This window comes from Mytilus edulis, chromosome 10 (genome assembly GCF_963676685.1).
Source record: "Mytilus edulis chromosome 10, xbMytEdul2.2, whole genome shotgun sequence".
Lineage (NCBI taxonomy): Eukaryota > Metazoa > Mollusca > Bivalvia > Mytilida > Mytilidae > Mytilus > Mytilus edulis.
Window position 1 is genome coordinate 25,635,028 of NC_092353.1, and position 27,185 is coordinate 25,662,212.

The window sequence follows — 27,185 nt, forward strand, 5'->3', positions numbered from 1 at the left end:
TGTGTACTTGAATGTGCAAATTACAAAGTCCATGTCATCCCAAAGTAATCTCCAATAATTATTCCAATAAAGAGGTGCAGAAGTACATCATGAGACCAAGATTCTTGATAAGTTTCACCAAATCTGGTCAGTGTTTCAGGAGAAGTTGCAGATACGAACTGACAGACCAATAAAGTTGTTGGAGATACTCCTCCATTACTTTTTACTGACTGCTTTTAAAAGCAAGGTACAAATTAAGCCAATCATGGCCCTTTTTACACTTTGTCCTTTTGCAATAATTTAAGATTTCAGAAACTTTCTTTTTATGTTTTAATAGATAAAATTGCTTTTTTCTTTTCTTTCTTCTTCTTTTTATTATATTGTCCACTAGCGTCCATAAAGAACTGAACCTCCTGAGATTCTTCAATATGTCCCTTCATAAACTGTAATCCTGCTATATTGAAGCCTATCTGGTCCTACAATAAGACATAATAAATCATAATTGTCAAGGTATCTACAATGCTTTCTATTGATGGTGTTAATTAACTGTAGTTATACCTAAACTTTTGCCCCTATCAGATTTTCAGAAACTATAGCAGTTTTTAAGATTATAGACAAATTATATTTTACACCTATATTCTGTTTGAATTCATATTCACCAATAGACCACTTTCGAGTTTGTTCTTCACCAGAAAGACTAGTCAATTATGTGCCCCTTTATGACGTCATTAAACAGATAGAGGGGATTACTTGTATCCCTGCACTATTAACATTCATCAAGCGACTTAGTGATTGTCATTGTGCAGGATAAACTAGAAATAATGTTTGTTTCGTAGGTACTTAATCACAATTCCCTAATGACAGCAGTGCTGATTGTCAATTATAAGAATTCAATTTGCCGAGTAATTCGTGCAATATAGCATCATAGTTTTCCAAACACTTGCTCAACATTGGAACGGAAGTGACGACACCCCTAAATGCACAAATGATGTTCACTAAAACCAAAGTTTTTGACATAAATGCATTGAACTCGAAATTGTCTATTTGATCAAAATTTTCATAAATATATCTGATTTAACACATAATAAAACATATATCTAATAATAGTCATATATCATTTCTATTTTCTGCTTTTATAAATGTTTGAAACAAAAATTAATATTTTTTAATTTGTAGGCAATGGCTCTTTTAGCCATGTTTGTTGGCAAGTGGGATTATTGTACACAATTTTAAACAAGCCAGAAAATCCAATGATGATTGTGTCCAAGTAAGATCCAATTGGTTCAGAGGAGGAGCTTTTCTTAAAAGTTAAAAGACCTTGACCTATTCCAAGTGATGAGAATAGCTCACTTGATCCTTTGGGTCAGTTGAGCTAAAGGATTTATTGTTAGAATTTTTTTTATTGCAGGCTTACTCTAAGTTTGTTGACCTGATCCACTGTTTTTGTCCTGAGTCTATCTATGACAGGGAGTAAGACCTGATTGGATGTTATCTGTCCATGATGAACTCTAAAAAAAATAATCACAGAGTAAATTATGCTGAAACTTAAAACGATCAGTATAATTTTAGCATAATTAAAAAAAAAAAAGAAAACAATTGGAGTCATTAACCTTAATTTGTAAAGTGATTTGTGTGAAGTTATATGCAATAATCATAAATAGTCTCCGAGATACAATGCAAAATGTGAAAAAAAAACCACTTTTTTTACAAAAACTTAATAACTCTAAAATAAATTTTGAATCATCACCAAATAGAATACAGATCTTTAGCTTAATATAACTAAGAAGTGTGTAAAGTTTTAAGCAATAATCAAATAATTTTTGAGATACATAGCAACATGTGAAAAAAACACACCCCTGTTTTAAAGTCCTGTAACTCAAAAAGTTTAAATCCTATTTTCACCAAAAAGTATAAAGATCGTTTGACCATCATAAGAAACAACTATATTAAGTTTCATGAAATTTGGATAAGCGGTTCTCAAGTAATTGTACAACATGTGGACACTAGACAGACGCCAGACATTTGTATACCACAATACGTCCTGTATAAAAACTTTAAAAAAATGTGAACACTTTAATGTTACTTACCGTAGAAGGAAGAATAAACATCTACAAGAGAGTTCTATTTCCCATCCTGAGTCTATAAAAACCTCTAACACTTTAAGCATGTCAATCACATAGGAAAAGGGCAGTACCAGTAGTGATTCCTCAAGTTCACTGAAATATAGTTCACAATTGCTTTCATAAACTGCTTTTTTTAACTCAAGAGTGAAGACAAGCATGCACTTTTAAACACAGGAACTAATGGATACTATAACAAAACATTGGTGATGAAATTTCATTTTTTTTATAAGCAGACATATCTTGCAGATATGCACTGAAAATGAAAGATCAATGGTCAGCAATGTACATATTTTAAATACCAAATAACAAAGACTTAATATTACTGTACAGAAACTTATAAATAGGTAAACCAGATGCTCCGCAGGGCACAGCTTTATATGACTGCAGAGGTCGAACCCTGAACAGTTGGGGCAAATATGTACACAATATTCAAGCTTGATACAGCTCTGAATTTGGATTGTGATTAAATTGTTGACACAGCATAGGTTTCCAACACAGAATGAATGTGGTCAAATGAAATTAAAAAAAATAAATTTACCTATTATGGTCCAATATCCAAAATCTAAATACATGGCCATGGATTGATTCCGCATATCAAAGAATTTTTTTTCAAACAAAGTTTATTTTTGGACCCTTTTGACCTCAATGTGGACCAATTTGATAATAGGGCCCAAAAAATCAAAATCTAAATACATGGTTAGAATGAGCATACCAAAGAACCCCATACATTCAATTTTTGTTGAAATCAAACAAAGTTAAATTTTGGACCCCAATTTGGACCAAGTTGAAAACTGGGCCCAAAATTAAAAATCTAAATACACGGTTAGATTAGGCATATCAAAGAACCTCAATATTTCAATTTTTGATGAAATCAAACAAAGTTTAATTTTGACCCTTTGAACCTCAAGTGGACCAATTTGAAAACGAGGACCAAATTCAAAAAACTTAATTCACAGTTAGATTCAGCATATCTAAGAACCCCAAGAATCCAAGAATAAAACCCCATTGAAATTGGTCAAGAAATAAGCAATTTAAACAAAGTATTAGAAAAGTATTGTTTTTGGCTCTTTTTTGGCCTCTAATTCCTAAACAGTTTGGGCCATACCCCCAAAATCAATCCCAACCTTCCCTTTTTTTAAATGGAAACTTATGGTACAATTTAAGAAAGATCCATACACTTACACACAAGTTATTATCTCTAAACTAGAAAAATACTTATTTTGACCCTTTTTGGGCCCCTTGTTCCTAAACTATTGGGACCAAAACCCTCAAAATCAATCCCAACCTTTCTTTAATGGTTCTAAACGTTATGTCAAAATTTTATTTGTTTTCTATACACTAATACTGAAGTAATTATCTGGAAACCATCGGTCTTCAGACGACGCTGACGTCATGATACCAATATACGACCAATTTTTTTTAATTTTTGCGGTCTTATAAAAATTACTGAAATCAATTATGCAGCAACAAAATTAATGATAATAACTGGCATATAATCATAATATTCAATTGTCTTTAAATCATTATTCAATAATTATAGCTATTTTAAATTAGAGAAGAAAGAGTTTTTGATGTATCACAAAATACATTTTATTGTACACTTATGTGTACCACCATTTAGTCGTACCAATTATTCTCCAAACTATAAAAACATAGATGAGTGATGAATTAGCTCCATTACTTACCTTGATCTAACTTTCTTTAACATGACTAACATAAATCTTGCTGGTGAAGAAACATTATGTGCCAGTAACATGGGATGTGGTGTTGGTGGAGGTAACTACAAACACAAGATACGGTAAATGTCATTTAAAACAACAGAAACTAAAGGTATCTTAAACAGCAGTAATTAGGTCAATATTATGACACCAAGAACAAATGTCACATTTGATGCTTTAATATACAGTAAACCAACTTATTTTTTGGCGGATACTTTATTTGGCCTTAACCTTTCCTTGACTAATTCACGGCTATTTAATTTCGTGACTTTTTGATTTCTTGAAGAAGTTTTAAAGGAAAGATCCAAGCTTAACATATTAGCGACTACTGTAAACTAACTTATCTTCGCGAGCGATTTAGTTTGCACGACATTTGCGAGAAAAAAGATAACGCGAATATAAATCATTGCGAATAAGTAAATCTTTATTAATCTACATCAAGTAAATTAGAAAATCCCGAATTTTAAAAGCCGCGAAATAAAGTATCCACGAAAATAGGTTGGTTTACAGTATTTGATTTATATATTTAAAAGTTCATAGACACAGTCATCATTTATGTCTTTTGCTTTATCTATCCCTATGTTCTTTCCTATGTAACAGTGGCCATATTAGGTTAATATATTTGTGATTGAATTACTGATATGAATAAGAAACAGATTCTACCAAAATACTTCATTGATAATCATAGTTTTCTACTTTTAAAATTATTACTTTTTCTATAGTGATCATTTGTAAGGATGCTTTTCGTGAATTATAAATATAGATGTTCAAACTCAATTAATCTGTATCATCCCAACTTATGTCATACCATGGACTGAGCACATTGATGACTTACAAAATTTACTTTATTTGTCAATTGGTTACCGATTTGTTTATCAATTGAGTTACAGCTTATTTCCTAATGCTTGTAGAGAAAAAATATGGTTGGCTTGTTGCTTTGTTTGTATAAACGATTACCAAAGATTTGTAATTAAGATTGACATCTTGAAACAATATTTATAGGCATAGTTAAACCTGTATACTAGTATATTATATTTAAATTTGATTGGAAGTAATTCAAATTACTATATTCTACATAATTTCACCTTAAATAAGAAAGCTAGACTTTGATTGGTTGATAGCCAGTGTATTTTACACATATTGTAATATTTTTTCCTCATATCAAACTAATTTGCCTATTTTTCACCAAATAAAATTTGGTGAATTTGCCTCAAATACCATGTTATTTGCCATTTTGAATAATCCTTTTTACTCTCTGGAGCATCTTCCTGCCAAATTTTTGGATATAGCTTTACATAAAACTAGAGGCTCTAAAGAGCCTGTGTCGCTCACCTTGGTCTATGTGAATATTAAAGGAAGCAGATGGATTCATGACAAAATTGTGTTTTGGTGATGGTGATGTGTTTGTACATCTTACTTTACTGAACATTCTTGCTGCTTAAAATGATCTCTATCTATAATGAACTTGGCCCATTAGTTTCAGTGGAAAATGTTAGTAAAAATTTACATATTTTATGAAAATTGTTAAAAATTGCATTTTACCCCATGTTCTATTTTTAGCCATGGCGGCCATCTTGGTTTGATGGCCGGGTCACCGGACACATTTTTCAAACTACAAACCCAAAAGATGATTGTGGCTAAGTTTGGATTAATTTGGCACAGTAGTTTCAGAGGAGAAGATTTTTGTAAAATATTACTAAGATTTACGAAAAATAGTTAAAAATTTACTATAAAGGGCAATAACTCCTAAAGGGGTCAACTGACCATTTCAGTCATGTTGACTTATTTGTAAATCTTACTTTGCTGAACATTATTGTTATTTACAGTTTATCTCTATCAATAATAATATTCAAGATAATGACCAAAAACAGAAAAATTTCCTTTATATAACTAACAATTCAGGGTCAGCAACCCAACAACGGGTTGTCCGATTCATCTAAAAATTTCAGAGCAGATAAATGTTGACCTGATAAACAATTTTACCCCATGTCAGATTTGCTCTAAATGCTTTGGGTTTTGAGTTATAAGCCAAAAACTGCATTTACCCCTATGTTCTATTTTTAGCCATGGCGGCCATCTTGGATGGTTGGCCGGGTCACGCCACACATTTTTTAAACTAAATATCCCAATGATGATTGTGGCCAAGTTTGGTTTAATTTGGCCCAGTAGTTTTAGAGTAGAAGATTTTTGTAAAAGTTAACGACGACGACAACGGACGCCAAGTGATGAGAAAAGCTCACTTGGCCTTTTAGGCCAGGTGAGCTAAAAAGGGAGATAACGAGTATAAGTACATGTATAATTCCTGTGGTTCCATGATAATATCCTCTTATCCTCAAAATTATGAATAAACATGTTAATGAATTACAGCTTTCAAGTACAGTTTGTTTTTATCTACACCTGTACAGAGAGTTTCAATCCAAATCTATTCGATGTAATTTGCCTAAAAATACCAGTCTTTGGACTGAATTTCTCTTGCCTAGCGGCTCTGGAAATTTTACAGTCCCTTCACTGGAATTTTTCGCAAATACCCCTCCATAACATGATATATCTGTTCAATATACAAACAAAGCAAGCAAGCTTACCAATGTCTTGCTCTACATGCATTATAAAATTAGCTGTAATGTGACCAAGAACAGTGTTAATATAATAACTGACCTCCTTTCCTTTCTGTTTACATTCCTCTTCATGTTGTTCTAACTTCAATGTTTCCTCTTTATATAATTCTAAAGCTTCCATAATTTTCTCTGCCTTTAATTAAAACAAGTTCGTATATAATCTGTTTGTGTAAAGCTAGTTCTATATTCAAATAATTGTACATGTACTACATGTATTATGTAATGCTACAGGCTGTAAATCTTGATCTTGTTGCTAAAATTTCGGAAATTACTTATCAACCTGCATTTTACCTTAGTATTCATTAATTTTATATACATATGGTATTTAAACAAGATACACAAAATAATTTTCAAATTTCAAAAGTCAGAATTTTATTTTATAGTTACATGTACATTTCATTGCGTGGCAGAATTAAATTGAATCTTTCAAATAAAGCTGAAGTCAGTTCACCTTTTGAATTCCAAACTACTTCACTATGATAACAACCTCTTTGGCAATAATGCAATCCCAATTTTTATATCAAATGTATTTTTTCTCACATATTTGTGTGATTCTTGGAGAATCACTTTGTTGTATCCTTAACCAGACCTGAACTTTTCAGCATGGAAAGTAAAAATCTTACCCCTTTTACTGTTTCAATACTTTTCTTTCCTGCTAACCCTACTTCAATGTTTGTCTCCCCTGCCACCTATAAAATAATACATTTCTATTGGGAAAACATAATCAAAGATGTCAATACTACTACTATGATTTTATTTCTGTACATATAATATCTTTTATTAAAAATTTTCAAGTTACTTCTAATGGAGATAACATAATAACGACACAAAAAATAATGTTTAACATTTTGTGTAAGGATTATTCCATTTAAAGGAATGTTGGAGGGTAGTAAGGCAATGCTTTATGAGGTCATTTATGGTTGCTTGTCCTTTTGATGTATGTAAAATTACTCAAAATAAAATATCATGGTTGTGGTGCTATTTTGGAAGTTCCATTAAACCATCAACATTCATACTAATGGGGTATCCCTAAAATAGCATTTCTATCAGACTCTGATAAAGATAAAGTTTATAAAATAAAATCTAAGAATCCTTAATATGCACATTCTTTAAACTTATATCACTGTTTACATACCCAATTATAGATGGATGGTTTATTGAATTTAAAACTTTTTGAATAATCTAAAAGTTTGTTGTTGATTTTCTTGAAACTGGTGAAATATATTCTAATATCACTGTACATATACTTAAATCAAAGCTAAACGGAGACATAAAGATCACTAAGAACATACCACAGGTTCTCCTGACTGAGCGACCGAATCTTCATACTCTGCTTCTCTTTCCTGAAATTCATTAGGACATTTTCAATACATAATACTTTTGTGTTTAAAGGTAATAATGGTTAAACAGTAAGAAAGAATAATCTGCATTAAAGCAAAATTTAAATTCAGAAAGTATAAAAAAGATTAACAGCTGTTGGTGACAGGATTGTGCTGATTTTTTATTTTGTGTTTTTCTTTTAATGACATAATAATCTACATAGGCAATCGGCTGTTATTGTTATGATTGCAAGTAAAACTGATTTAACGCTTTCACATTTTGAGCATGCATCAGGTGTTGTTTGTTGTTATTAGTCATATTTATTTTCAGGTGAGTACAGTGTTGGTGATTCAGATTGTTGTACTTTCAATCTTATTTTAATATTTCTAATTTTCTTTGTTACGAATTGATTAAAATTTTATTTGAGAGATTATACATGTGTCTAATTAGCACAATTCTCTCTTATTTATACAATTTACAGAGATATTTCACAATAATATATACCATTTCTCTTTCCTCTTCTAAAACTAATGGTTCTTTTGACCTTTCCCACAATCTCAATGACTTGTCATGAGATCCACTGACCATAAAGTGACCAGCTGAACTAACTGTCAAGCTCCATACTTCAGCATGATGAGCCTAAATAGTATCAAAGAACTAACAACTTTCAATAGTAACTTACATGTCTTTTTTTTTGGCTAAGACACCAAAATGTTTAATTTTTCAATCTTTCAATTTCAAGTAAGGATGTTTTAAAAAAAAATCTATTTATTTTCAAATGATAAAACAAAATCCTTTATCTTACAAGTGCTTAGATTTGAAATAATTTAAGAAATCAACTTTTACATAAAATTAAAAGTTTAATATATATGATGCATTTAAAGTTTAAAGTTACCACATAAATAACAGGAGATGTGGAGTAAATTTAAATGAAACAGTAACCAAAGGCAAACAATACACATAATTTACATCTATAGTACTCAAATTTATACTAGTTGCAGAATAATTCCCATTAAGAGTACTTACAGTAAGTGTAGTTATATGTTCAAAGTTATCAGCATCCCATTGTTTAATCTTGCCATCCTTCCCTCCAGTGAAGAACAGATGTGTTTTAGCCACAAATTGTAGACACATTATACTGAAAAATAAAAATAAATTACAACAGAAATCATTGTCATGTTCACCAATGGAACATGTAAATCTATTTCAAAAGGTTGAAACAAAATTGTGAAAAACTTATACCCTACTTACTTAAAGATTCCATGCTCAGTGTAAAATCAAAACCTAAACTTTGAACAAACAAGATAATGACTGCCCTGCAATTCTGAAAATCACTTACCAGTTACCAGTAAGTTGCCGAGTAATATGTAATTAAAATAATAGACAGAAGAATACATAAATGGAGAATGTGTCCATTGGACACATATGATGCCCCTGCTTATATAGATATAGGAAGATGTGGTAAGAGTGCCAATGAGACAACTCTCTATCCAAATGTATAATGTTATAAAGGGACATAACTCAAGAACGCTAAAATTGATACAACTCAAATTTGAACTTCATCTCTGTTCAGGGTGGTAATGACCATTGTGCATAAGTTTCATTACATTTGGTCAATGCTAACTAAAGTTAGAGATTAGAAACTTATTTGTGGACTTACAGATGGACAGAAGGATGGTACACTAAATGCCCTCTTTGCTGTGGCAGGGGTTTAAATACAGACAGACAATAAGCGCAATGAATGCAGTATTCTATTCATAAGCAGGGAATAATTTTGTTAAATCAATCCCCATATCATTGTACTAACCTGTCATCATGAGCAAATATTGATTTATGACAGTCACCAAAATCCATGCCCCAGATTTTGACATTACGATCAGCTGATCCAGTAATAAGCAGTGAACTATCTGATGATATATCTAAGCAGAGGACTGGTAGTTTATGTCCATACATTGATAGGAAAAACTACAAAATAATGTTTGTACACATACAAATTCAGCTTTTAAAGTTAAAAAAAAAATGTATCCGATAATCAATTATTTTTTTTGTATACTATTAATTCAGAAATTTATTATTATTAATTTTGTCATTTGAAACTAAATATTTCTGTTTGATTCATTTAAAACATTTCAAAATGCGAGTTTAAATTATTGCAATTATAACCCAGTCCCATTTTCGCAATAATTTCTGAATTTACAGTATGCTTATCGTACATACTGCAAACTGATTATTTTTAGTACTTGGATAAATCATCATCTGGATGCTAAGCAATGCTGATAAAGTATATAAATATTAAAATGAATTTGTATTGAAAATTAAACTACAGCATATAATTGAAAATGTGAATAACTTACCAATCATCAATTAATGGGAAATATTTAATGTAATTTTACCAAAATTTTCTGGAAAAATAGAACTGTTTATGATGCATTTTCGACAATGGGTATAAACATAAACTAACCTTTAAGGTATCTGTGAAGAAAACCTTGACAGTATTGTCCAACAATGCAACAGCTATATATCTTTGGTCTGGACTGAAATTCAAAATCACACATTCATGTGAAAGAAACCAAAATATATTTTTGAATAGCAGAAATTCTTATATTACAGATGGCTAATAGCCATGCAAGGCCTAGATATATCGCTGTCCAGTAAACTGCATGAACACATAAGCAAACATTTTTCTACACTGTTAAATTTTCATGATTTCTAGATGTGAATAAACACATGTTTTATAATTCTGATATTTATATATATACTGACAATCTCAGAAAAAATTCAAATACTTTCCTTTTTTTGAGTCGATTATTTTAGTCTCATCAATATTTTCTTTTCTTTTTATTACAATTAAACATTAACAACTGCCTATAATTACAAAATCCCTTACATAGAAAGTGGACATACCACCACAAATTCTAACTTGGTATATTTATTAAGATGTGAGATTTTTAATATTTTACACTGTTGTGGAACAAATGAAAAAACTTTGAATGCACAAAATAAACTAAGAACAAAGACAGGTTTGTTTTTATATACCTAAAATTTTGTCATTCAAAATATACAAAACCAGTTTGAGAGGTCTACTTTTTTTTCAATGATCATGATAAAATCAAATTTACATGGGGGATAAATTCCCTATTTTATATACTATGATTTTGCACAAATAAACCCCCCATAAAAATTTCTCCTTTTATAGTACAATCTATAGTCAGCATCAAAGTTATATTAATATATTATTACCTGTATTTTACACCTAGCACATCTTCATCCATCTGAAGTGTCTTCACATGCTCCAAACTTAATCTTTTACTGTAAAATTATTGTCAAATATTATGCAGTCAACTCATATTTCAGAACTAAAAGATAACTCTCCCAACAAGATAAAAGAAAACATTCAGCCATAGAAATCCCTAAGCTCACCCTCCCCCTTCTAAAAAATATTGAAAATTTATGCAACAAAAGTATTACTAAGGCAAATACTCAAGTTAATGATCTTTCAAAAAAAAAAAAATTGTTCAATGTATGTTCAAATTTTTATTTGTTTATAAAATAAATTTCAAACTGTTCTTTGTATAACCTCACCTTGAATCAGAATATTTCTCATCCGAAACCATCTCAAAATTCCAGAATTTGACAGTTTTATCTGCACTACCAGTTACTACACCTCTCTGTAAATATATAATATTGATACATACAGATTTTTTTTACTCTCTCAAATACTTACTTGTTAAAAAAAATAAATTACAAAATGAATATTCTTTTATGTGCAGAAATTCTAGTTAAAATATTTTGGCTTAGAATTTATGTAATGTCTACAGTATCCATTTGTTAATCAATTATATCATAATCTTACTTACTTACTGACTGACTGACTAGTTAAAAGGGCTAAATCTTGACAGTTCAATTATGTACCCCGGTAATGTTTTTTTTTTATCTTGTATTAAAATAATTTCCCTAAACGAAAGAGCTTCCAGTACATTTCAAAGCTCTAAAGTCTAATGTATTTGTTGAACAAAAACAAAACAATATTTAAAGAAAATTTTATGCTTATCTGGAATAGATTAACAACAATCGGTGTATATTTCTTCTTTTCAAATGATATCTCATTATTGTCTATATTATCGTTTGGTATTCATAAACTACAAACCTTATCTGGTGCCATACATATACCCCATACAGCACTTGTATGGCTATCAATAGTCTCAAGCAAAACACCACTTGCTACATCAAACAACTGTAGTTTACCACCCTGGAAATAGTATAAACAAGTAAATATATATATATCTCCCAAAAAAAACTATACTGTTCAGTGAGAAATTTTTGTGAGGGATTAATTTTTAAGATAAAATCATGAAAAATTTAGAAGTAGGTTTAATGTAAAATAGTTTTATGAAGAAATAAACATCTTGTTGTCTGCTTCTTTTAGGTAACAATACACCAAACTTAAAGAACGCATGTTGAATATTTTCTGAAGTTTTATCACTAAAACATAAAACAATAGGCTAAGAAGCAAGGTAATTTTCAACAAACAATATTTCAGATGAATATCATTGTTCAAATATGATTGTTGTTGAATTTAAAGTAAAATTGAAGGAAGACACAAATGAAACATTTATTAAGTACTAAAACAGTTTAGTATGAAAAGTTAAATATTGAGAAAATAGTGGTACCAGAAATGTAGCCATTAGCCGTACTAAGATCTACTAACCTTTGTTCCAACAATTACAATTCTGTCACCAGGTGCAAATAAAGAACACAAAGCATAATCACACTCCATGGTTCTTATACACTGTAAGGTTGATCTAAATAAAAAGGATCGAAAAGTAGACTATGTGTGGATATTTATATACAGCAACTCAAAATACAGCTGTTAAAAGATTTGTTTAAATGAAATACTTTGCATGTTAAAAATTGAAAAAATGTTCAGTTCGAAACACATTTAAAGATTGCATTTTCAACAGCAATTTCCTTTTAACAAATAAATATTTAAATAAACGGAAAATTATTGTATGGGACACAGATGATGCCCCCACTTCCATATAGTTTTGTAAAGGAGCATGATTCAAGAACCATAAAAGTAATGCAACGAGCGGAGAGACAAGGGTAGCACTAAATGCCCCCTCCAATTTGGTGGGGTCATAAAATTTGGATCTTCTGATGTGAAGAAAATCAGCTGTTATCATATCATAAATGTCATTGATACATTATATTTAGTACTCATGAAATTGTATAAATCATGCTTTTTTTGCATAAACAAACCAAGGTTTCCAACTTTATTGTGTATTCTGAACGCTGTGCATACTTTCTGCAACTATTCTAGTACATGTACAGCTAAATTCATGTTATCAGAGATCATTTAACATACCTATTCCATATTTTAACTGTTTCACCACTTCCAGACAGGATAGCAGTATTATCAGAACTGGTACATATTGTCCTTACATCAGTACGGTGACCAGCCATCATTAACTTCTGACTATTAGTTATCTCCCCATTTTTATCACGTTGATTTACACAACAACTTTCAATGGTATTGTTATTTAACAAAGCAAGAACCTAGAAACATAAATGAATTTATCATATGTTTAGTAGTAAATATAGTAGATTTGCATATTTGATAAATAGCCTACTGTTTAATCCATATCGCGCAACTTTGATGCGCACCCTTTATCGCATACCCTTTATCACATCCCTCCTTTTTTTCTCAAAAAAGGTCCAATAGAACGGTCAGTGTTCTCCCCACGGCCTTTTAGCATCATGGTAATGTGATGATATAATCTTAAATGTGATGCTATCTGAAGTGGTTTTATTATAGATTATATTGTGGATGTGATGCTATAATTTCTAGAAACAAGATGGTATTTCAATTTCACCTGTTTTCCAGGATGCTATATTAATATCTGGGGAGAACACTGAGAACGGTTATTTGGGCGTGACACAATTTATTGAATGACGTCATTGTTTGGTATGTGACGTCATGAACGTCAAATTTTCATATTTTTTTGGCACACTAAATGCAACTATAAAAAATACAAAACACACAAAAGAATACATTTATAAACAAAATATTTTTAAAACAACAGCACGCAAATTGTAAGGTAACCCAGGTGCTTCGAATAAGTAATATTAAGCAGTTCTTTTAAGGCTTTTGAAACAAAAAAACTAAAGGCCCTCGGGCTAATATATATATTGGTGTCTCGGGATAATACGACATATAATACGGATTTTGCCATGTATTATTCTCTATTTATGTGTATATCAAAATTTTACAATGAAATATAGTTTCCATACTAAAAGAAAGTAAAAGGATTTTACTGTTTTTAACAATCAGCTCAGTAAATGGAAATTTGTATCTTTACAGAGACACAACTACTTGGTATAAGCAATAATTATTTGACAGTAATATCATTCACAATACTTTTAAAAGTCTAAACAAATTCCTTAAAAAAATATGAGCACATACCTTTGTTTGTGCTGGTCCTTCTAATATGATATCAAAAGAGGATATTTTGGCTGATAGTTTAACATTATTAGCATGACTTATTTCATCTTCTAATTTCAGGTCTGCCTTTACTTCAGGATCGTCATCCCTAAACCAGAAAATATCATGCACTGATCAAAATGAAACTTATTTGTAATTTAACATTTATACTATCACTTCATCCTTAGATGACATGAAAACCTATTGAGATGGAAATGTGACCCCTTGGGACAGAAAATTTCACTATACTACACGGTTCAAGATATACTGTTTTTAATAATAATTGTCATTCTGTTTATTCCAGTTCAATGTTTTATACTTGTGAGTTTTGATTGGTATGATAATAATATCATTAGTACATGTATATAAGCTAACAAATGTTCCAGGATTTGCTTCCCTGTTTAATGCCATTAGGTAAAGACCCTCTCTAATCAACAGCTTTTTTAACCTTATCAAAAGCACAAAATATTGCCCATGATATTCCTTTTTAAGAAGACCTCAGTGCACAAATGGACTAAGTAGTTCATATACTGAATTACTAGCCTGTCAACACTGAGGTTTTGAGTTATAAAACTGTATGTGGCATGAGCATTTGACTCCAAACATAATTGACTAGGATTATCAGTTTTCCTTCCAAATGTTATGTTTCTCTTCCGGCAATCCAAAATCCTCTACTGATAAAAAATGGCCAAAATGATATAACATATCTATAGTGAGAAAGTGGTGTTTAACACAGACAATCAATAAACCATCAATCCATATACACACACAAAAAAAACTCTGATGATTGTACTGATTTGGAACGGGTGCTTGTTCATGTGCAGGGTCAAAGTAGTTTTTGAGATCTCAACCCTTCCCTATATGTAATCTATTTTAAGAGCTTGAGAGATAAGGAAAGTATGAATAGTGTATCTAATTAACATCATTCTTCATAACTTACTTCAATTTTTTGTTTAATCTTTTCTGTCTTTTGGCTAAATGTTTCCTCAATTCTTCCGTGCTTGGTAAACTGAAGACCTCTAAGATGTGATCTGTTCCCTAAGAAAAAGTAATGAAAAATTATACTAATAATGTCTGAAAATATGATAAAACAAGGAAGAACAACACTAAAAGAGGCTAAAGGAATCTCCTGTAGTAAATATAGAATGAGTGACCTTGTAGATGTTTTGATCTAGTGCAGTTTACAACAGGTTCAATACTTTTTTTTAATATAACAATATAAATAAAATCGAGAATAGAAATGGGGAATGTGTCAAAGAGACAACAACCCGACCATAGAAAAAAAACAACAGCAGAAGGTCACCAACAGGTAATCCTACTTTGGGGTTGAATGTTTTCAGCCCAACATTTTCACCAAATAATTTTCAGAACCACAGATATAGAGCCAAATAATTTTTTTTAATGAAAACTTATCTTCATTTCTTTTTCTTAAGGGCTAATTATCATGATTATAATCATAACCTTCTGCTGTTGTATACAACTTTATTTTTTGTCTACTGTGATTGGAAAACAGACAAAAATCTATTTTGTAACAGAGGAAGAGCAGTTCTGTCATTTCTTATAAAGGAAACTTGTCACTATTATTTTTTTGTTTGTTATATTGTCAACTTTTGTTGGTACTTTAGCTCTTTAGCCTTCTGTTGAACTACTTTTTGGTCAAATTGTCCAGAACTTTTTATAAAGTCAAACTCCTGATTCCTTTATGTGAATGCAAAAAAACATTAAAGTTGAAACTTACATGGCATGCAAGTACACTTCCTGTTTCATCTGTTGCCATGGAAACCACTCTGTGTCTGCCTTTCCTCATTACTGACCCAATCTTTTTGCATTTTAAAATATTCTAAAATGTGATTGGTTAGATTAAAGCAGTTTCTATATCAAACAATTAGTATGCTTAAAAGAGTTATATTTTAAATAGGACATGATAATGATTATGCATGACTGTTTATGTCCTGCTTAGATGCATATTTACAGAACATATATATGCAATATGAATATGAAGCCTGGTTTGTACTAGACCAACCATAGAGCCAGATACTTGACCTTCAAGGTCATAATATAACACATCATTCTGACTCATAGTGAACTTTTCCTTAGTCATTAACGCTGCATGCTCAAATACTAATTTCAAAGTCATTGATTTGACCAAACTAGGATTAAACTGATGACTTCATGTACTGGAAGGAGCACCCCACCAGGACAGCGCCAAGGTGTTTATTATTAAGATAAGAACATGGCAACTGATCATGTCTTGCTGAATTACCTTTATTTATAATTTTCAGCAGTTGATTCTGCTATTTTGAATATCTGACGTAGGTGCCAAATAAAACAATTTTTCCTTCAAGAGTTATATTTACTGGAGACATAATTAAATTTAATCATTATCCTGAAAACCCTTTTACAACTATCATTAGGTACAAAACTATTTTCTTCCACTTTTCACCATTTTTATTTCTTATAACAATAAAACAAAGTAACCTGGAGACAGAAAAGACCACTTCACTTTAAGGAGACATGTTAAAGCAACAAAGAATGATTCAAAAACTTTTTTTTTCATGATACTTTTTTTACATCTAAACTTTGTTTCTGAGCAGATTTAACTCACCATTTCTTCTTCTTCCTCTTCTTCATCTGACATTGTTTCTACTCTGGGTCTCTTTGCCTCAGGTTCTTCATCCTGCTGATTAAACAATCTATTCATTATCAAGATAACATTTGCATTATTTTAAATTGGGGCAGAGGAGACGTGGATGGATGTTCATTTAATGAAAGTGGTTGTTATTAGTTTTTTGTTGTTGCTTTTAGTGTTTTAGTGGTACATATTGGTTGTTGTTTGTCCTAATTGATTTTTTGTTATTATTTGCCAAGTGCAGTTTATTGTTTGTTTTATAACTGTTGCTGTTAGATATGTACTAACTTAACTAGATATATCTTATTCTATAAAGGTGAGAGAAAAAATGATTCCACAATAATGAAGGACAAAACAAAAAGTTGAATACCTCTGTGTCTAAGTAATCTATATCCCAAACTCTAAGTTCACTATCTGCTGACCCTGTAATTAATCTCTGTCCATTACGTATAACCACAAAATCATACACCTGAAATGTATAAAACCTAAGAGATAAAATATGCACAATATTCTAACAGTTTCTTTAGAAGTATCACTAAATAATTAGAAATATTTAATTTACACATTCATGGATATATATATAATAATCAAAACAGGGATTTGACTCCTCATTATGATTTTGACGTAATTCACTTGCAGACAATTTTAATTTCTTATTGCAAGTTTTTTTATAACCTTGTATGATTAAACATCTCACTTAAAAGCAATTCTTTAGAATGTTGTTCCCAAATAACATTCGTTGTGTTGACGGTTTTGTTGAATATATTTGTCTGTTGTTGAGATACTGTTTACCAATTGCAAGAGGTGGCTAGTAATTTCTGCTATTCTTTTTAAGTCATTTATATTATCAGTTTCAAATATCGATAGCAAAGTTGTTGCAACGGTAACCATAACTTCCACATCATGATGGTCAATATCTTGAAGTCATCTTCATGTGATACCAAAACTACTAATAAATGTTTTCACGCAGACAACTGAGAGACAAAGAAAAGATTAATAAAAAAAAACTAAACTGTTAGTATGACTTTGACAGATTTAAATTTCTAATAAAGGAGTGACTTTTAAAAGTCTCATGAATATTGATGTCCTATATCATGACTCTCATACTAACCTCACTTCTGTGTCCTACTAATGTTTTAAAACAATGCTGAGTCTCCAAATCCCAAAACTTCACAAAAGTATCTTTAGAACTGAAATAGTAACAATTTGGACATTATTATAATAAGGAATAATAACTAGAATTGCACAACTTTTCAATTACTTAAAAAAAATATATGCAAAGTGAAATTAGTAGCTAGTATTTCAAATATAATGAAATTTGAGACAAAAAAAACTTATTGTTTTCTTTAAATTGACAAAACACTGAGTGCTTGAGAGAACCAATAAATATCTTTACAAAAGGTTTTATATATTCAAATGTGCCAATCTAATTAAGTTGGTTTTAACATGGGCTTTAATTTTGTGAATTGAAAATGTGCTTGTCAGAAAAGCAGAAAATCTAAGTATTTTTCGTGACAACTCATTCTGTGGCATCTTGTAAAATTACTTCAAAGTAAAACCATGTCTTTCTTGTTTTAAGTTAAGCTGTAGGTTTATGTAGACACAAATGATAGTAAATTTAACTTGAATCTTTATCACACCTTAATAATTTTTTGGAAAAATTAAACAATTGTAACGTTAACAATGAAGTTTATTAGTACCTAGTAATCAAAACATCCTTCTGTTTCAGAAATGACAGTTGAGTAATTTGACCTTTGTGACCTTTCAATCTGAAGAGACCTGCTTCATTCACAATATCCCAAACAATAACATCTGTATCCTACAATAGAGAGAAAATGATACACAACTCTACTAATTAATGGTTGTTTCTTTTAATGAAAACCTGCAATAAATTTAAAATGAATTATATTTATAACTAACTTCAAGCCATCAAACAATATAGAACCAACTGCAATATAAAGCAGAAACTCTATTTTGTTATTGCATTGAATGTTGAATGTATACCTTATTAGTTTACTTTCATGCCAAGCAAGATATGTATGTAGATACATATATGCCCTTAATCTATAAACATAGGAATTTTGACTTAACCGGCAGATAAAAATACTACTAAAATGACTGTTATTCATAGCCTTATGTCAAAACTTCTCCTATTTGGTTGTCTGAGACTCACAATCTATATTTAACAAACTTATTTTTTATAACAGTTCAAAATAAGTTGGTTTTCTTTTCATTGTTGATCCTGTTAATTGTTATATCAACCTTGTAAGATTTAGACAGTTTCTACTATTTTCTATTCAATGGAAAATGGTTGGGTTCATGTTATGTCTTTTGGTCGTATTTCCCCCCCATGACATTCACCGACTTTCAGCCTGGTTTTTATTGAAGCATGTAAAATTCAAATCAGCAGAACATCATTCAATCAATTATATATAACAGATTCAATTTTGATTGCAATGGGATTTGTAACTTTAACCATGTGGTCTGATGCACTAATACAGTATGTGGTTTTTAATGATATTTCTAAATAAAGTGTAACTTGAATGTTTCATTTCCTTAAATAATTTTGTCTACCTGTTTATACACTGGTACCTACCTTTCCTCCTGACACAAGCCTCATCCCCTGGTGATCATAAGACAGTGTGGTAACAGTAGACTTGTGTCCACTAAAATTGACGACCAGATCACCACTGGCCACATCAAATACTTTGACCATTCCATCATTATAACCTACAGCTATATGTTTCTTATCTGGTGACTTGGCTAAAGCTGTTACTTCATGCTTATCTCCCTTTAGCGTGTTAAACTACAAGCAAATTGTAATTGGTACATTATGTCTAGTAACTTTATTATAAGTCTACAGATAACTTTCATTATATAACAGCTTTGAAGAATGTCTTAAAATTTAAATTGTCATATAAATTAAAGTACTTGTACTGTGGATTAATTTATTTTCGTGGATTCAGTAAAACTTTCTTTATTGTGGACATGGTGGATATTTGATTTCTTGGTTTTGCAAAATTCTGCATGTAAGCCTATATAAATTTAAGTCATTGATTTTTGACAAAAAATGGTATCCTATTAATAATAATGAATCCACGGTATGCAGTAACTTCAATTCATTAAAAGTTCACTCTTCAACAATCCTGTATTTGTCCTTGTTAGTACATGTAGTACTTAGTCTATATATATGCCTAACCTAGTACTTAGTCTATATATATGCCTAACCAAGGAGCCTTTGTCAAGACCACACATTGTACAAATGTAGCTGCAAATGGTGCTTTTTGCTAATTATTCTGCTTCATTAAGGGTGTGCCTTTATCATTTTGATACTTTACACTATTCAAATGTATCCAAGCTGAACATTTGCATTTCTTATTCATATCTCACATTACAGTTCAGTGCTCCAGCTAGAATTCAAAAGGGGCAGGGTGCCAGTGGAGGGCAGGGCACTTTTTTATGATAGAAGGCACTGCTCATTTCTAATGTCTACGTCCCTGCGTGTATCACGAGTTCACATATTTTTTTACTGTATATATTGTCAATAAAGATGCATAAGTTGTTGTTGTGATTATTTATTCTATAAAATTTGCATAAGAAAAGTCATTCATACTACATGTTCATATAACATGGCAATACACATTCATACTATTAACCAAAAGAGGCAAAATAAACTTACTATTCTCCCCCACCCCCTCTCCTTCCAAAAGGAAAGAACATAAACTAAACATCTCATAGTTTACCATACATGTACATGACAGAGTAGTTGTATTTCAAAATTTTCATCTAGAGCTTGGCCCTCAAAACTTTTCTTATTGTTTGTGTTTAGGAATGTATTTTTTAGTGTAGCTTCATCATGTTGATTTGTGATGAGAGTTTAACTACACACTTCCATTTTTGTAAGTTGATAGCTTGACACCATTTCAACAATTACTTTAAACATATTTCTTAATTAAGAATGTATAAAACATAGATTGCCAAAAGTATGATTCTTGTTTTCAAAATTCCAATAGGGAACATATCTTTTATAATTGTATAAATAAACCAATTGTTCAAGACGTTTCGGCCATTGGCCTTCTTCAGTTGTTTATTATTCCTCTAAACTACATGGCTGCCATTCATGTTTTAAAAGAGAATGGCAGCCATGTAAAATGTTTTAAAAAAGAATGGCAGCCATGTAGTTTAGAGGAATAATAAACAACTGAAGAAGGCCAATGGCCGAAACGTCTTGAACAATTGGTTTATTTATACAATTATAAAAGTATGATTATCAAAAATAAATTGCAATATATTTTTTTTGTATGTTCAAAGACAGTTAGTATCCTTAAAGTTACATTCTTATATAATTTTGTATTCAATTGGTTATTTTTTCCTATTTTTAGTGCTAGATAATATTTTAGGAGCACAATTTTGTAATAAGCTTTTTCAGAAGAAGTAACCCCAAAATTAATTTCCAACATGTTTACGTCTGCTTGTCGCTCACAAGTTGAGATGGATGATGTTTCTGTGAAGGCAAAGTTGATTACTTCAATTCAATTCTAAATTCATGAAAGTCTTCATTCATACACTCTTCCATTGTGACTTGGGGATGAAAAGAAAATGACACATTCATCATATTTATGACAAAAAGGTACATTGTCTTAATTAAATTACCTAGTAATTAACACCTTTGAAGACAATAATTGATTGTAATGACATGATTAACCTCGTTACTTGGGGCAATCACCAGGTGTCATATATGTTATTTAACTTCTGATAAGAAATCAATGAAACAAAAAGGCAATTTTACCAAAACGGCACAAGGGTTTTTCAGAGAACGGCGTCAGGGCAGAAGGGCGCGGCTGAGGGCACATAGGGCGCGGCTTAGGGCACCCAGGGCGCAGCGCCCTTCTATTTTGGGCTAACGAGACCACTGCAGTTTATAACTGTCTTTCAATATTTGTAGGTAGGATGATGTCCCAATGATCTATACATTGCTGTTGCTTTATTCAACAACTAAGACAAACCTTTTCTCCGGTCCTTAAATCCCATACAATAACATCTTCACAAGCTCCCACTGCACAATATTTCCCTCTAACTCCTCGGATCTCCAAGAATAATATGTTGGCTTTAGGACTACCTATCACACCAAATGATGGCCCTGGTATATACCTCAGGTACTGCTTAGTCACGCCCATCTTATATCATTGTGTTTTACCTGGAAAAATATTTAAATCAAAGAATTTGGATCCAAGTAAATATAATGAATAAAAGAAGCTCAAAATCATAAAAGAGTTCTGAACTATTTTCTGAGACTAATAAATCCATGAGGATAAGACTCATGAAAATCTGCCTTCTGGACTTGTGTGTTCATAGCATAAGTCAAATGATAATGAAAGTTTTAAAATTAATCTCATTTGATTTTCTTTTTTGATTTCATATTGCATTCAAGATTTAAACAAGTGAATCTGTGACCTACTGCTCACTAATATATAATGACACCATCGCTAAAAGCAAGGGTCTGGAAACGGTCATATTTGCCAGTCTTGTCCTAAACTGAAAGTATCTTGTCCTAAACGTGTAATTGGGATTTAGGTAAAATTTTATTTTTCAACAGAAATAATTTCGGTCATTTTGTTGAGATCGAGTTTTAAAATCGCCATTTTGAACATATTTTTGTTTTGTTATTGATTTTATGTAATTAAACTGCCACTCCAGTAATGTGTTATAATCCTGAGGGCCCTCCTAATAACTATATCAAAGCCTCGGGGAGCTATTGGCTAATGATCGCTAATCTCTTTACCTGTGTTTTTAATTCACACCTAGCTATTAATAACAAGCTCCGAACTAATATTATAAAGAAATTCCATACCAACTGTCTTCATTATTTCATTACTATTCAGCTAAGACAATTGTCAATTATGATTTAAAATTAAATTAAAACTTGATTTAATCAGTGTTAATTTGCGTAGAAAAAAAGTATTTTTTCACCACTATTAAATACACATGCTTTGTCTACTATGTAATATGAAATTCTCTTCCGCAGATTAGACACTGAATTGTAAATTTTATTTAAAATGATTTCATGCTAAATAAAGCAAGTGCAACTATTTTCATGAATATTCTTACACTATTAAAGGTAAAATATTAAAAAGCCGATGATTTCCTGTGAATATGATAAACAAAACTTAATCTGGAAATGAGTCCGGAATTGTTCATTATAGTATTGTTGCATTACATCCCGTTTGAATTACTTCAGAATCAAAGAAACATAGCATTGACTGAGAAAGTTATCGTTTTGAGTCATTAAAATCATTTTATTTTTAAACTGTAATCGATTTTAGGAAAATGGTAGGATAAATCATGAACATGATGAAGTAAATGCGATGCAACAGTGAAACAAGTTTGTTGATGCTACGAGTATGAGCATACTCAAGGGTTTGGATTGGGTTAAATGATTAAAGAATAATGCCCTTAAAAAATGAAGACTAGAGAATAACAGGCAAAAAAAATGAAGATTAGAGAAAAAAGGGGTTAATTATTTGAAGATTAGAGAAAAAAGGGGTTAATTTTTTAATGATTAGAGAGAAAAGAGATGAAAATTAAATTAAATGTTTACAGAATAACAGACCCCCCCCCCCCCCCATCCAGACCCTCATACTCATGCAGTAATGAGATTTTGACAAACTTTTTTTGAAAAGGGGCACCAACTTTTAAGTTATATGAAAATGACCAAAATTAAGTGAAAAATTTTCCGGATCCTTGGCTTAAAGTATCGGGTAAACAGGAAGTTGTTGAGTGAAAAAGCATCGCAAGGTACATTGTATAGATGACCTTAAAAAACAGTGAAACCAAATTCAGCCTAAGAAAGACGCAACTCATATAAACTCAGATACCAAATTTCAGTTAATCGTTTTAATGTTGTTCCTGTGAAAGATGCGACAGTAAATATTTAATTGGACAGAGGTAAAACAGTAAACCCCTACTTTTTTGGTAAGTCTGGTTTCAGAGATTAGTATTCCTTTTATTGATTATAAAGTATCTGACACAGAACCAGTTTTTTTATTATTATTATTATTATACAATATTTATATAGCGCATTATATAATTTGAAAAATTACCCTAAGCGCTTAACATGAATAAACAAAAAATAAGATACATAAGGTAAAAGCAAAATATACAATCACATAAATACAATTTCTGAGCAGTGGCGTGTAAAATGAAAACATTGATTGTCGGTTAAATAGAATAATATAAAAGAATGTACAACTCACACAAAAAATATCAAAAATTTAAAATTAATCAAAATGAAAGAAAAGTAAAAAGTTTCAAAAAATAAAAATGAGTTAAGAAAAATTTAAAATTTCCTCTGTATAAATTTAAAATAATGATTATCATTAAACCACAGTGACTCAAGTATTAAAAATTATTAAGTAAAAGTTCACAATACAATCAACTGGTAAAACAAATTGTTCATAAATTTCAAAATTTACAAAAAATCAATGAAAGCACTTCGGAAAAAATATGTCTTAAGATCCTTTTTAAAAACGTCAAGAGATTGTTCATTTCGTAAGGATGAAGGTAAGCTGTTCCAAAGAGTTGGTGCGGCAATATCGAACCGTCGTTCACCATAGCGTTTTGTCCTAACATCGTTTGGTAGTCGTAACAGCATGCTTTTCTCCGATCGCAAGGCTCTACCAGGTTTGTAATGTTCAACTAATTCCTGTAGGTATGATGGTGCCGTGCCATGAATTGCTTTAAAAATGTACAGCAGGAGTTTGTACTGACAACGAAAATGAACCGGTAACCAGTGCAATGAAATGAGAACAGGTGTTATTGAATCGTATTTTCTCTTGCGCGTTATTAGCCGTGCTGCTGTATTTTGCACACGCTGTAGTTTTGTTATTACACAGCTATTTGTTCCGTATAACAGCGCATTACCATAATCTAGTCGTGATGTAACGAGTGAGCACACGAGAGTCTTACATGCCTCATCTGTAATCAGGGATCTGATGCGACCAATATTTCGTATGTGATGAAAACATGCTTTTGTCGTTGCACTAGCTTGTTGTTCCATGCTGAGTGTTTTGTCAAAATAAAATCCAAGATTTTTCACACAAGAAGCATCAGTCAATATAGTTCCATCGAATGTTAGTTGGAAACTGGATAGTTGCTTTAGTTGTTGTTTTGGTGCAAACACAATTAATTCGGTTTTGTCTTGGTTTAATTTAAGCATGTTGATACTCATCCATGCACTGATATCCGACAAACAGTTCTCAAGACGATTGGAGAGGTCCGACCAGTCTCCAAGAGGTTTAATGACTTGATACACTTGCGTGTCGTCAGCGTATGAATGGTAAGACATCCCATGTCGCCTGCAAATTTCTCCGACTGGTTTGGCAAACATACAGAAAAGTTTTGGTCCCAACACAGAGCCTTGTGGTACACCAAAGCCGAGTCTGATATCATCCGATTGTACCGATCCGATAGAAACACGCTGAGTTTTAACATTTATAATCCGTCACAAGTAAACATGTCAAATCAACATTGGTTTGTATCTTCTTTTCTTGATTTCTGTAGTCAGATAAAGCTATTTTTATTTTTTTTATTTTTTTCCACCTCATGTTTGTAATGCTTATCGATTATTGTTTGAATTTTTGTTATTATAGATTCCATTATGATTAAAGTTAATAATTAAAGGAAAAATATTTAAAAAGACACCAGGTTTGTTTATTATCTTAGTTTTATTCTGATCTGCTGACATTAGGTTAGTCGGTTTACAAGACTATGAAAGCCAATTTGCCTTTCGAGTTTGATGTATTTCCGAGAAAAACTTTGGTTTAAGTTAACATCATTTGTGCGTTTAGGGGCATCATCACTTTCATTTCCATGTTGAGCGATTGGTTAGCAAAATGATACTAAATTGCAGGAATTATTTGGCAAATTGAATTCGCATGATTGAGAATCAGCACTTCTGTCATTAGGAAATTGTCATTAAGTACCTACCGAACAAACACTATTTCTACGTCATCCTGCACAATGATGATCACTAAAATGCTTGATGAACATTGTCATTAATAGTGCAAGGATACAGGTGATCCCCTCTATCAGATAAATGACATCATAAAGGCATGCATAATTGATGAGTTTTTTCGGGTGAAGGACAAACTCAAAAGTGGTCTATTATGACATCATGAAAGGCTATTTTGTTTTTTTGTTTTGACATCTTCCTGCAAAGCAATGGCAAAGTTGTCAAAGCAAGAGAATAAAAGAATCCTTTCAAAGACGTCTATTTGGACTACTCGTACCCTACTCAGACACTGTATTTCTCTTATTTTTCTGTATGTGTGTATGTTAGTACTGGTTTTTGCCTGTGTTATCCAAAGAACCCCTCAAAGGTGCGAGGGTACAATGGCATCTATGTACACTCCCTATCAGGATTAATGGAGATATGTCACTATAAACATGTACATGTATTAATCAGTTAATCCTCACCCAAAACAAAGGGAGTGTTACATGTAGGAAACTAGAAAGTTTGTCATTATGGTGGAGGAAGCCGAAGGACTCATAGAGAACCATGGGCAACTCCGCAGAAACAGACAAACCAATGAGTTTCTCTCTTCAAGAGAAGCTCTACTGTGATAGTCGATTTTGGCATATTTTTACACCATTATTGATAGGATTTCAAACTCTTGAGACTTATCAATAACATCACGAATCTTGTATTGCGTTATTCTAATTGGCTACTATTGTCCAGTTTTTGCCGGTATTTACCAACCACCGGACTATAATCAATACTAGTATTGACTGGTTCTTTGCCATAGGCCAACCTTGTCCTTGGATTGTGGTCAAGAGTCTTGACCGTCATGCCAATCGGAATTCACTATTGACATAAATATATTTTGATTTGGCTGCTAAATCTTACGCTTACCAAATGTTTATCAGAGTCAAAGTGTTCTGAAGAAAATTACATTCAACACGTGCAGTCGCAAAATGTAAACTTCCGGTTTTAAAACTGGTCCCTAAATAAATACTGGTATATTAGCCTTTATACGTAGAGCTTATTTGACAACAGTAACTCTCGGTCATTATCATCATTCTGTTTCCGAATGGAAAGAAAGGTTTGTCTAGTACCACAAAAAAATACTACAAAGATGAATTAGAAGGAACATGAAACGCAATGAACAATATCTTAAAAAAATAAAATACCTTTAAAATGGAAATAATTTTTTTGAAATGTGTATCTCTCTGCACTTTAAACACTTGCAAAACTCAATAAGGGGTAAAAAGTAAAAACACAAAAATACTGAACTCCGAGGAAAATTCAAAAAGGAAAATCAA

The 27,185-nt window shown here is 31.3% G+C and overlaps 2 protein-coding genes across 3 annotated transcripts; both read right to left on the reverse strand.

The window, feature by feature from the left end:
• Positions 1 to 295: 295 nt before the first annotated feature.
• Positions 296 to 26,951, reverse strand: LOC139492077 (WD repeat-containing protein 3-like). 2 transcript variants are annotated; one of them, XM_071280206.1, is made up of 26 exons: positions 26,776 to 26,951; positions 21,872 to 22,062; positions 19,462 to 19,671; positions 18,566 to 18,684; positions 17,977 to 18,055; positions 17,236 to 17,334; positions 16,842 to 16,913; positions 15,975 to 16,076; positions 15,177 to 15,274; positions 14,219 to 14,345; positions 13,121 to 13,311; positions 12,464 to 12,557; positions 11,903 to 12,004; positions 11,338 to 11,423; positions 10,996 to 11,064; positions 10,217 to 10,289; positions 9,563 to 9,720; positions 8,782 to 8,893; positions 8,260 to 8,394; positions 7,728 to 7,778; positions 7,059 to 7,124; positions 6,476 to 6,568; positions 3,788 to 3,882; positions 2,067 to 2,195; positions 1,394 to 1,487; positions 296 to 455 (listed from the first exon to the last, which is right to left on the reverse strand). In XM_071280206.1, the coding sequence occupies exons 2-26, from the start codon at positions 22,040 to 22,042 to the stop codon at positions 303 to 305; spliced, it is 2,778 nt and encodes a 925-aa protein (XP_071136307.1). In that variant the 5' UTR covers positions 22,043 to 22,062; positions 26,776 to 26,951; the 3' UTR covers positions 296 to 302. The 2 variants fall into 2 exon arrangements, with proteins under 2 accessions (XP_071136307.1, XP_071136306.1); XM_071280205.1 differs by having other exon boundaries at positions 16,842 to 16,916; positions 26,776 to 26,906.
• On the reverse strand, positions 24,334 to 25,251 carry LOC139492668 (uncharacterized). The gene has a single exon (XM_071280819.1). It carries the CDS (start codon positions 25,249 to 25,251, stop codon positions 24,334 to 24,336), a length of 918 nt encoding a protein of 305 aa, XP_071136920.1.
• Positions 26,952 to 27,185: the final 234 nt, after the last annotated feature.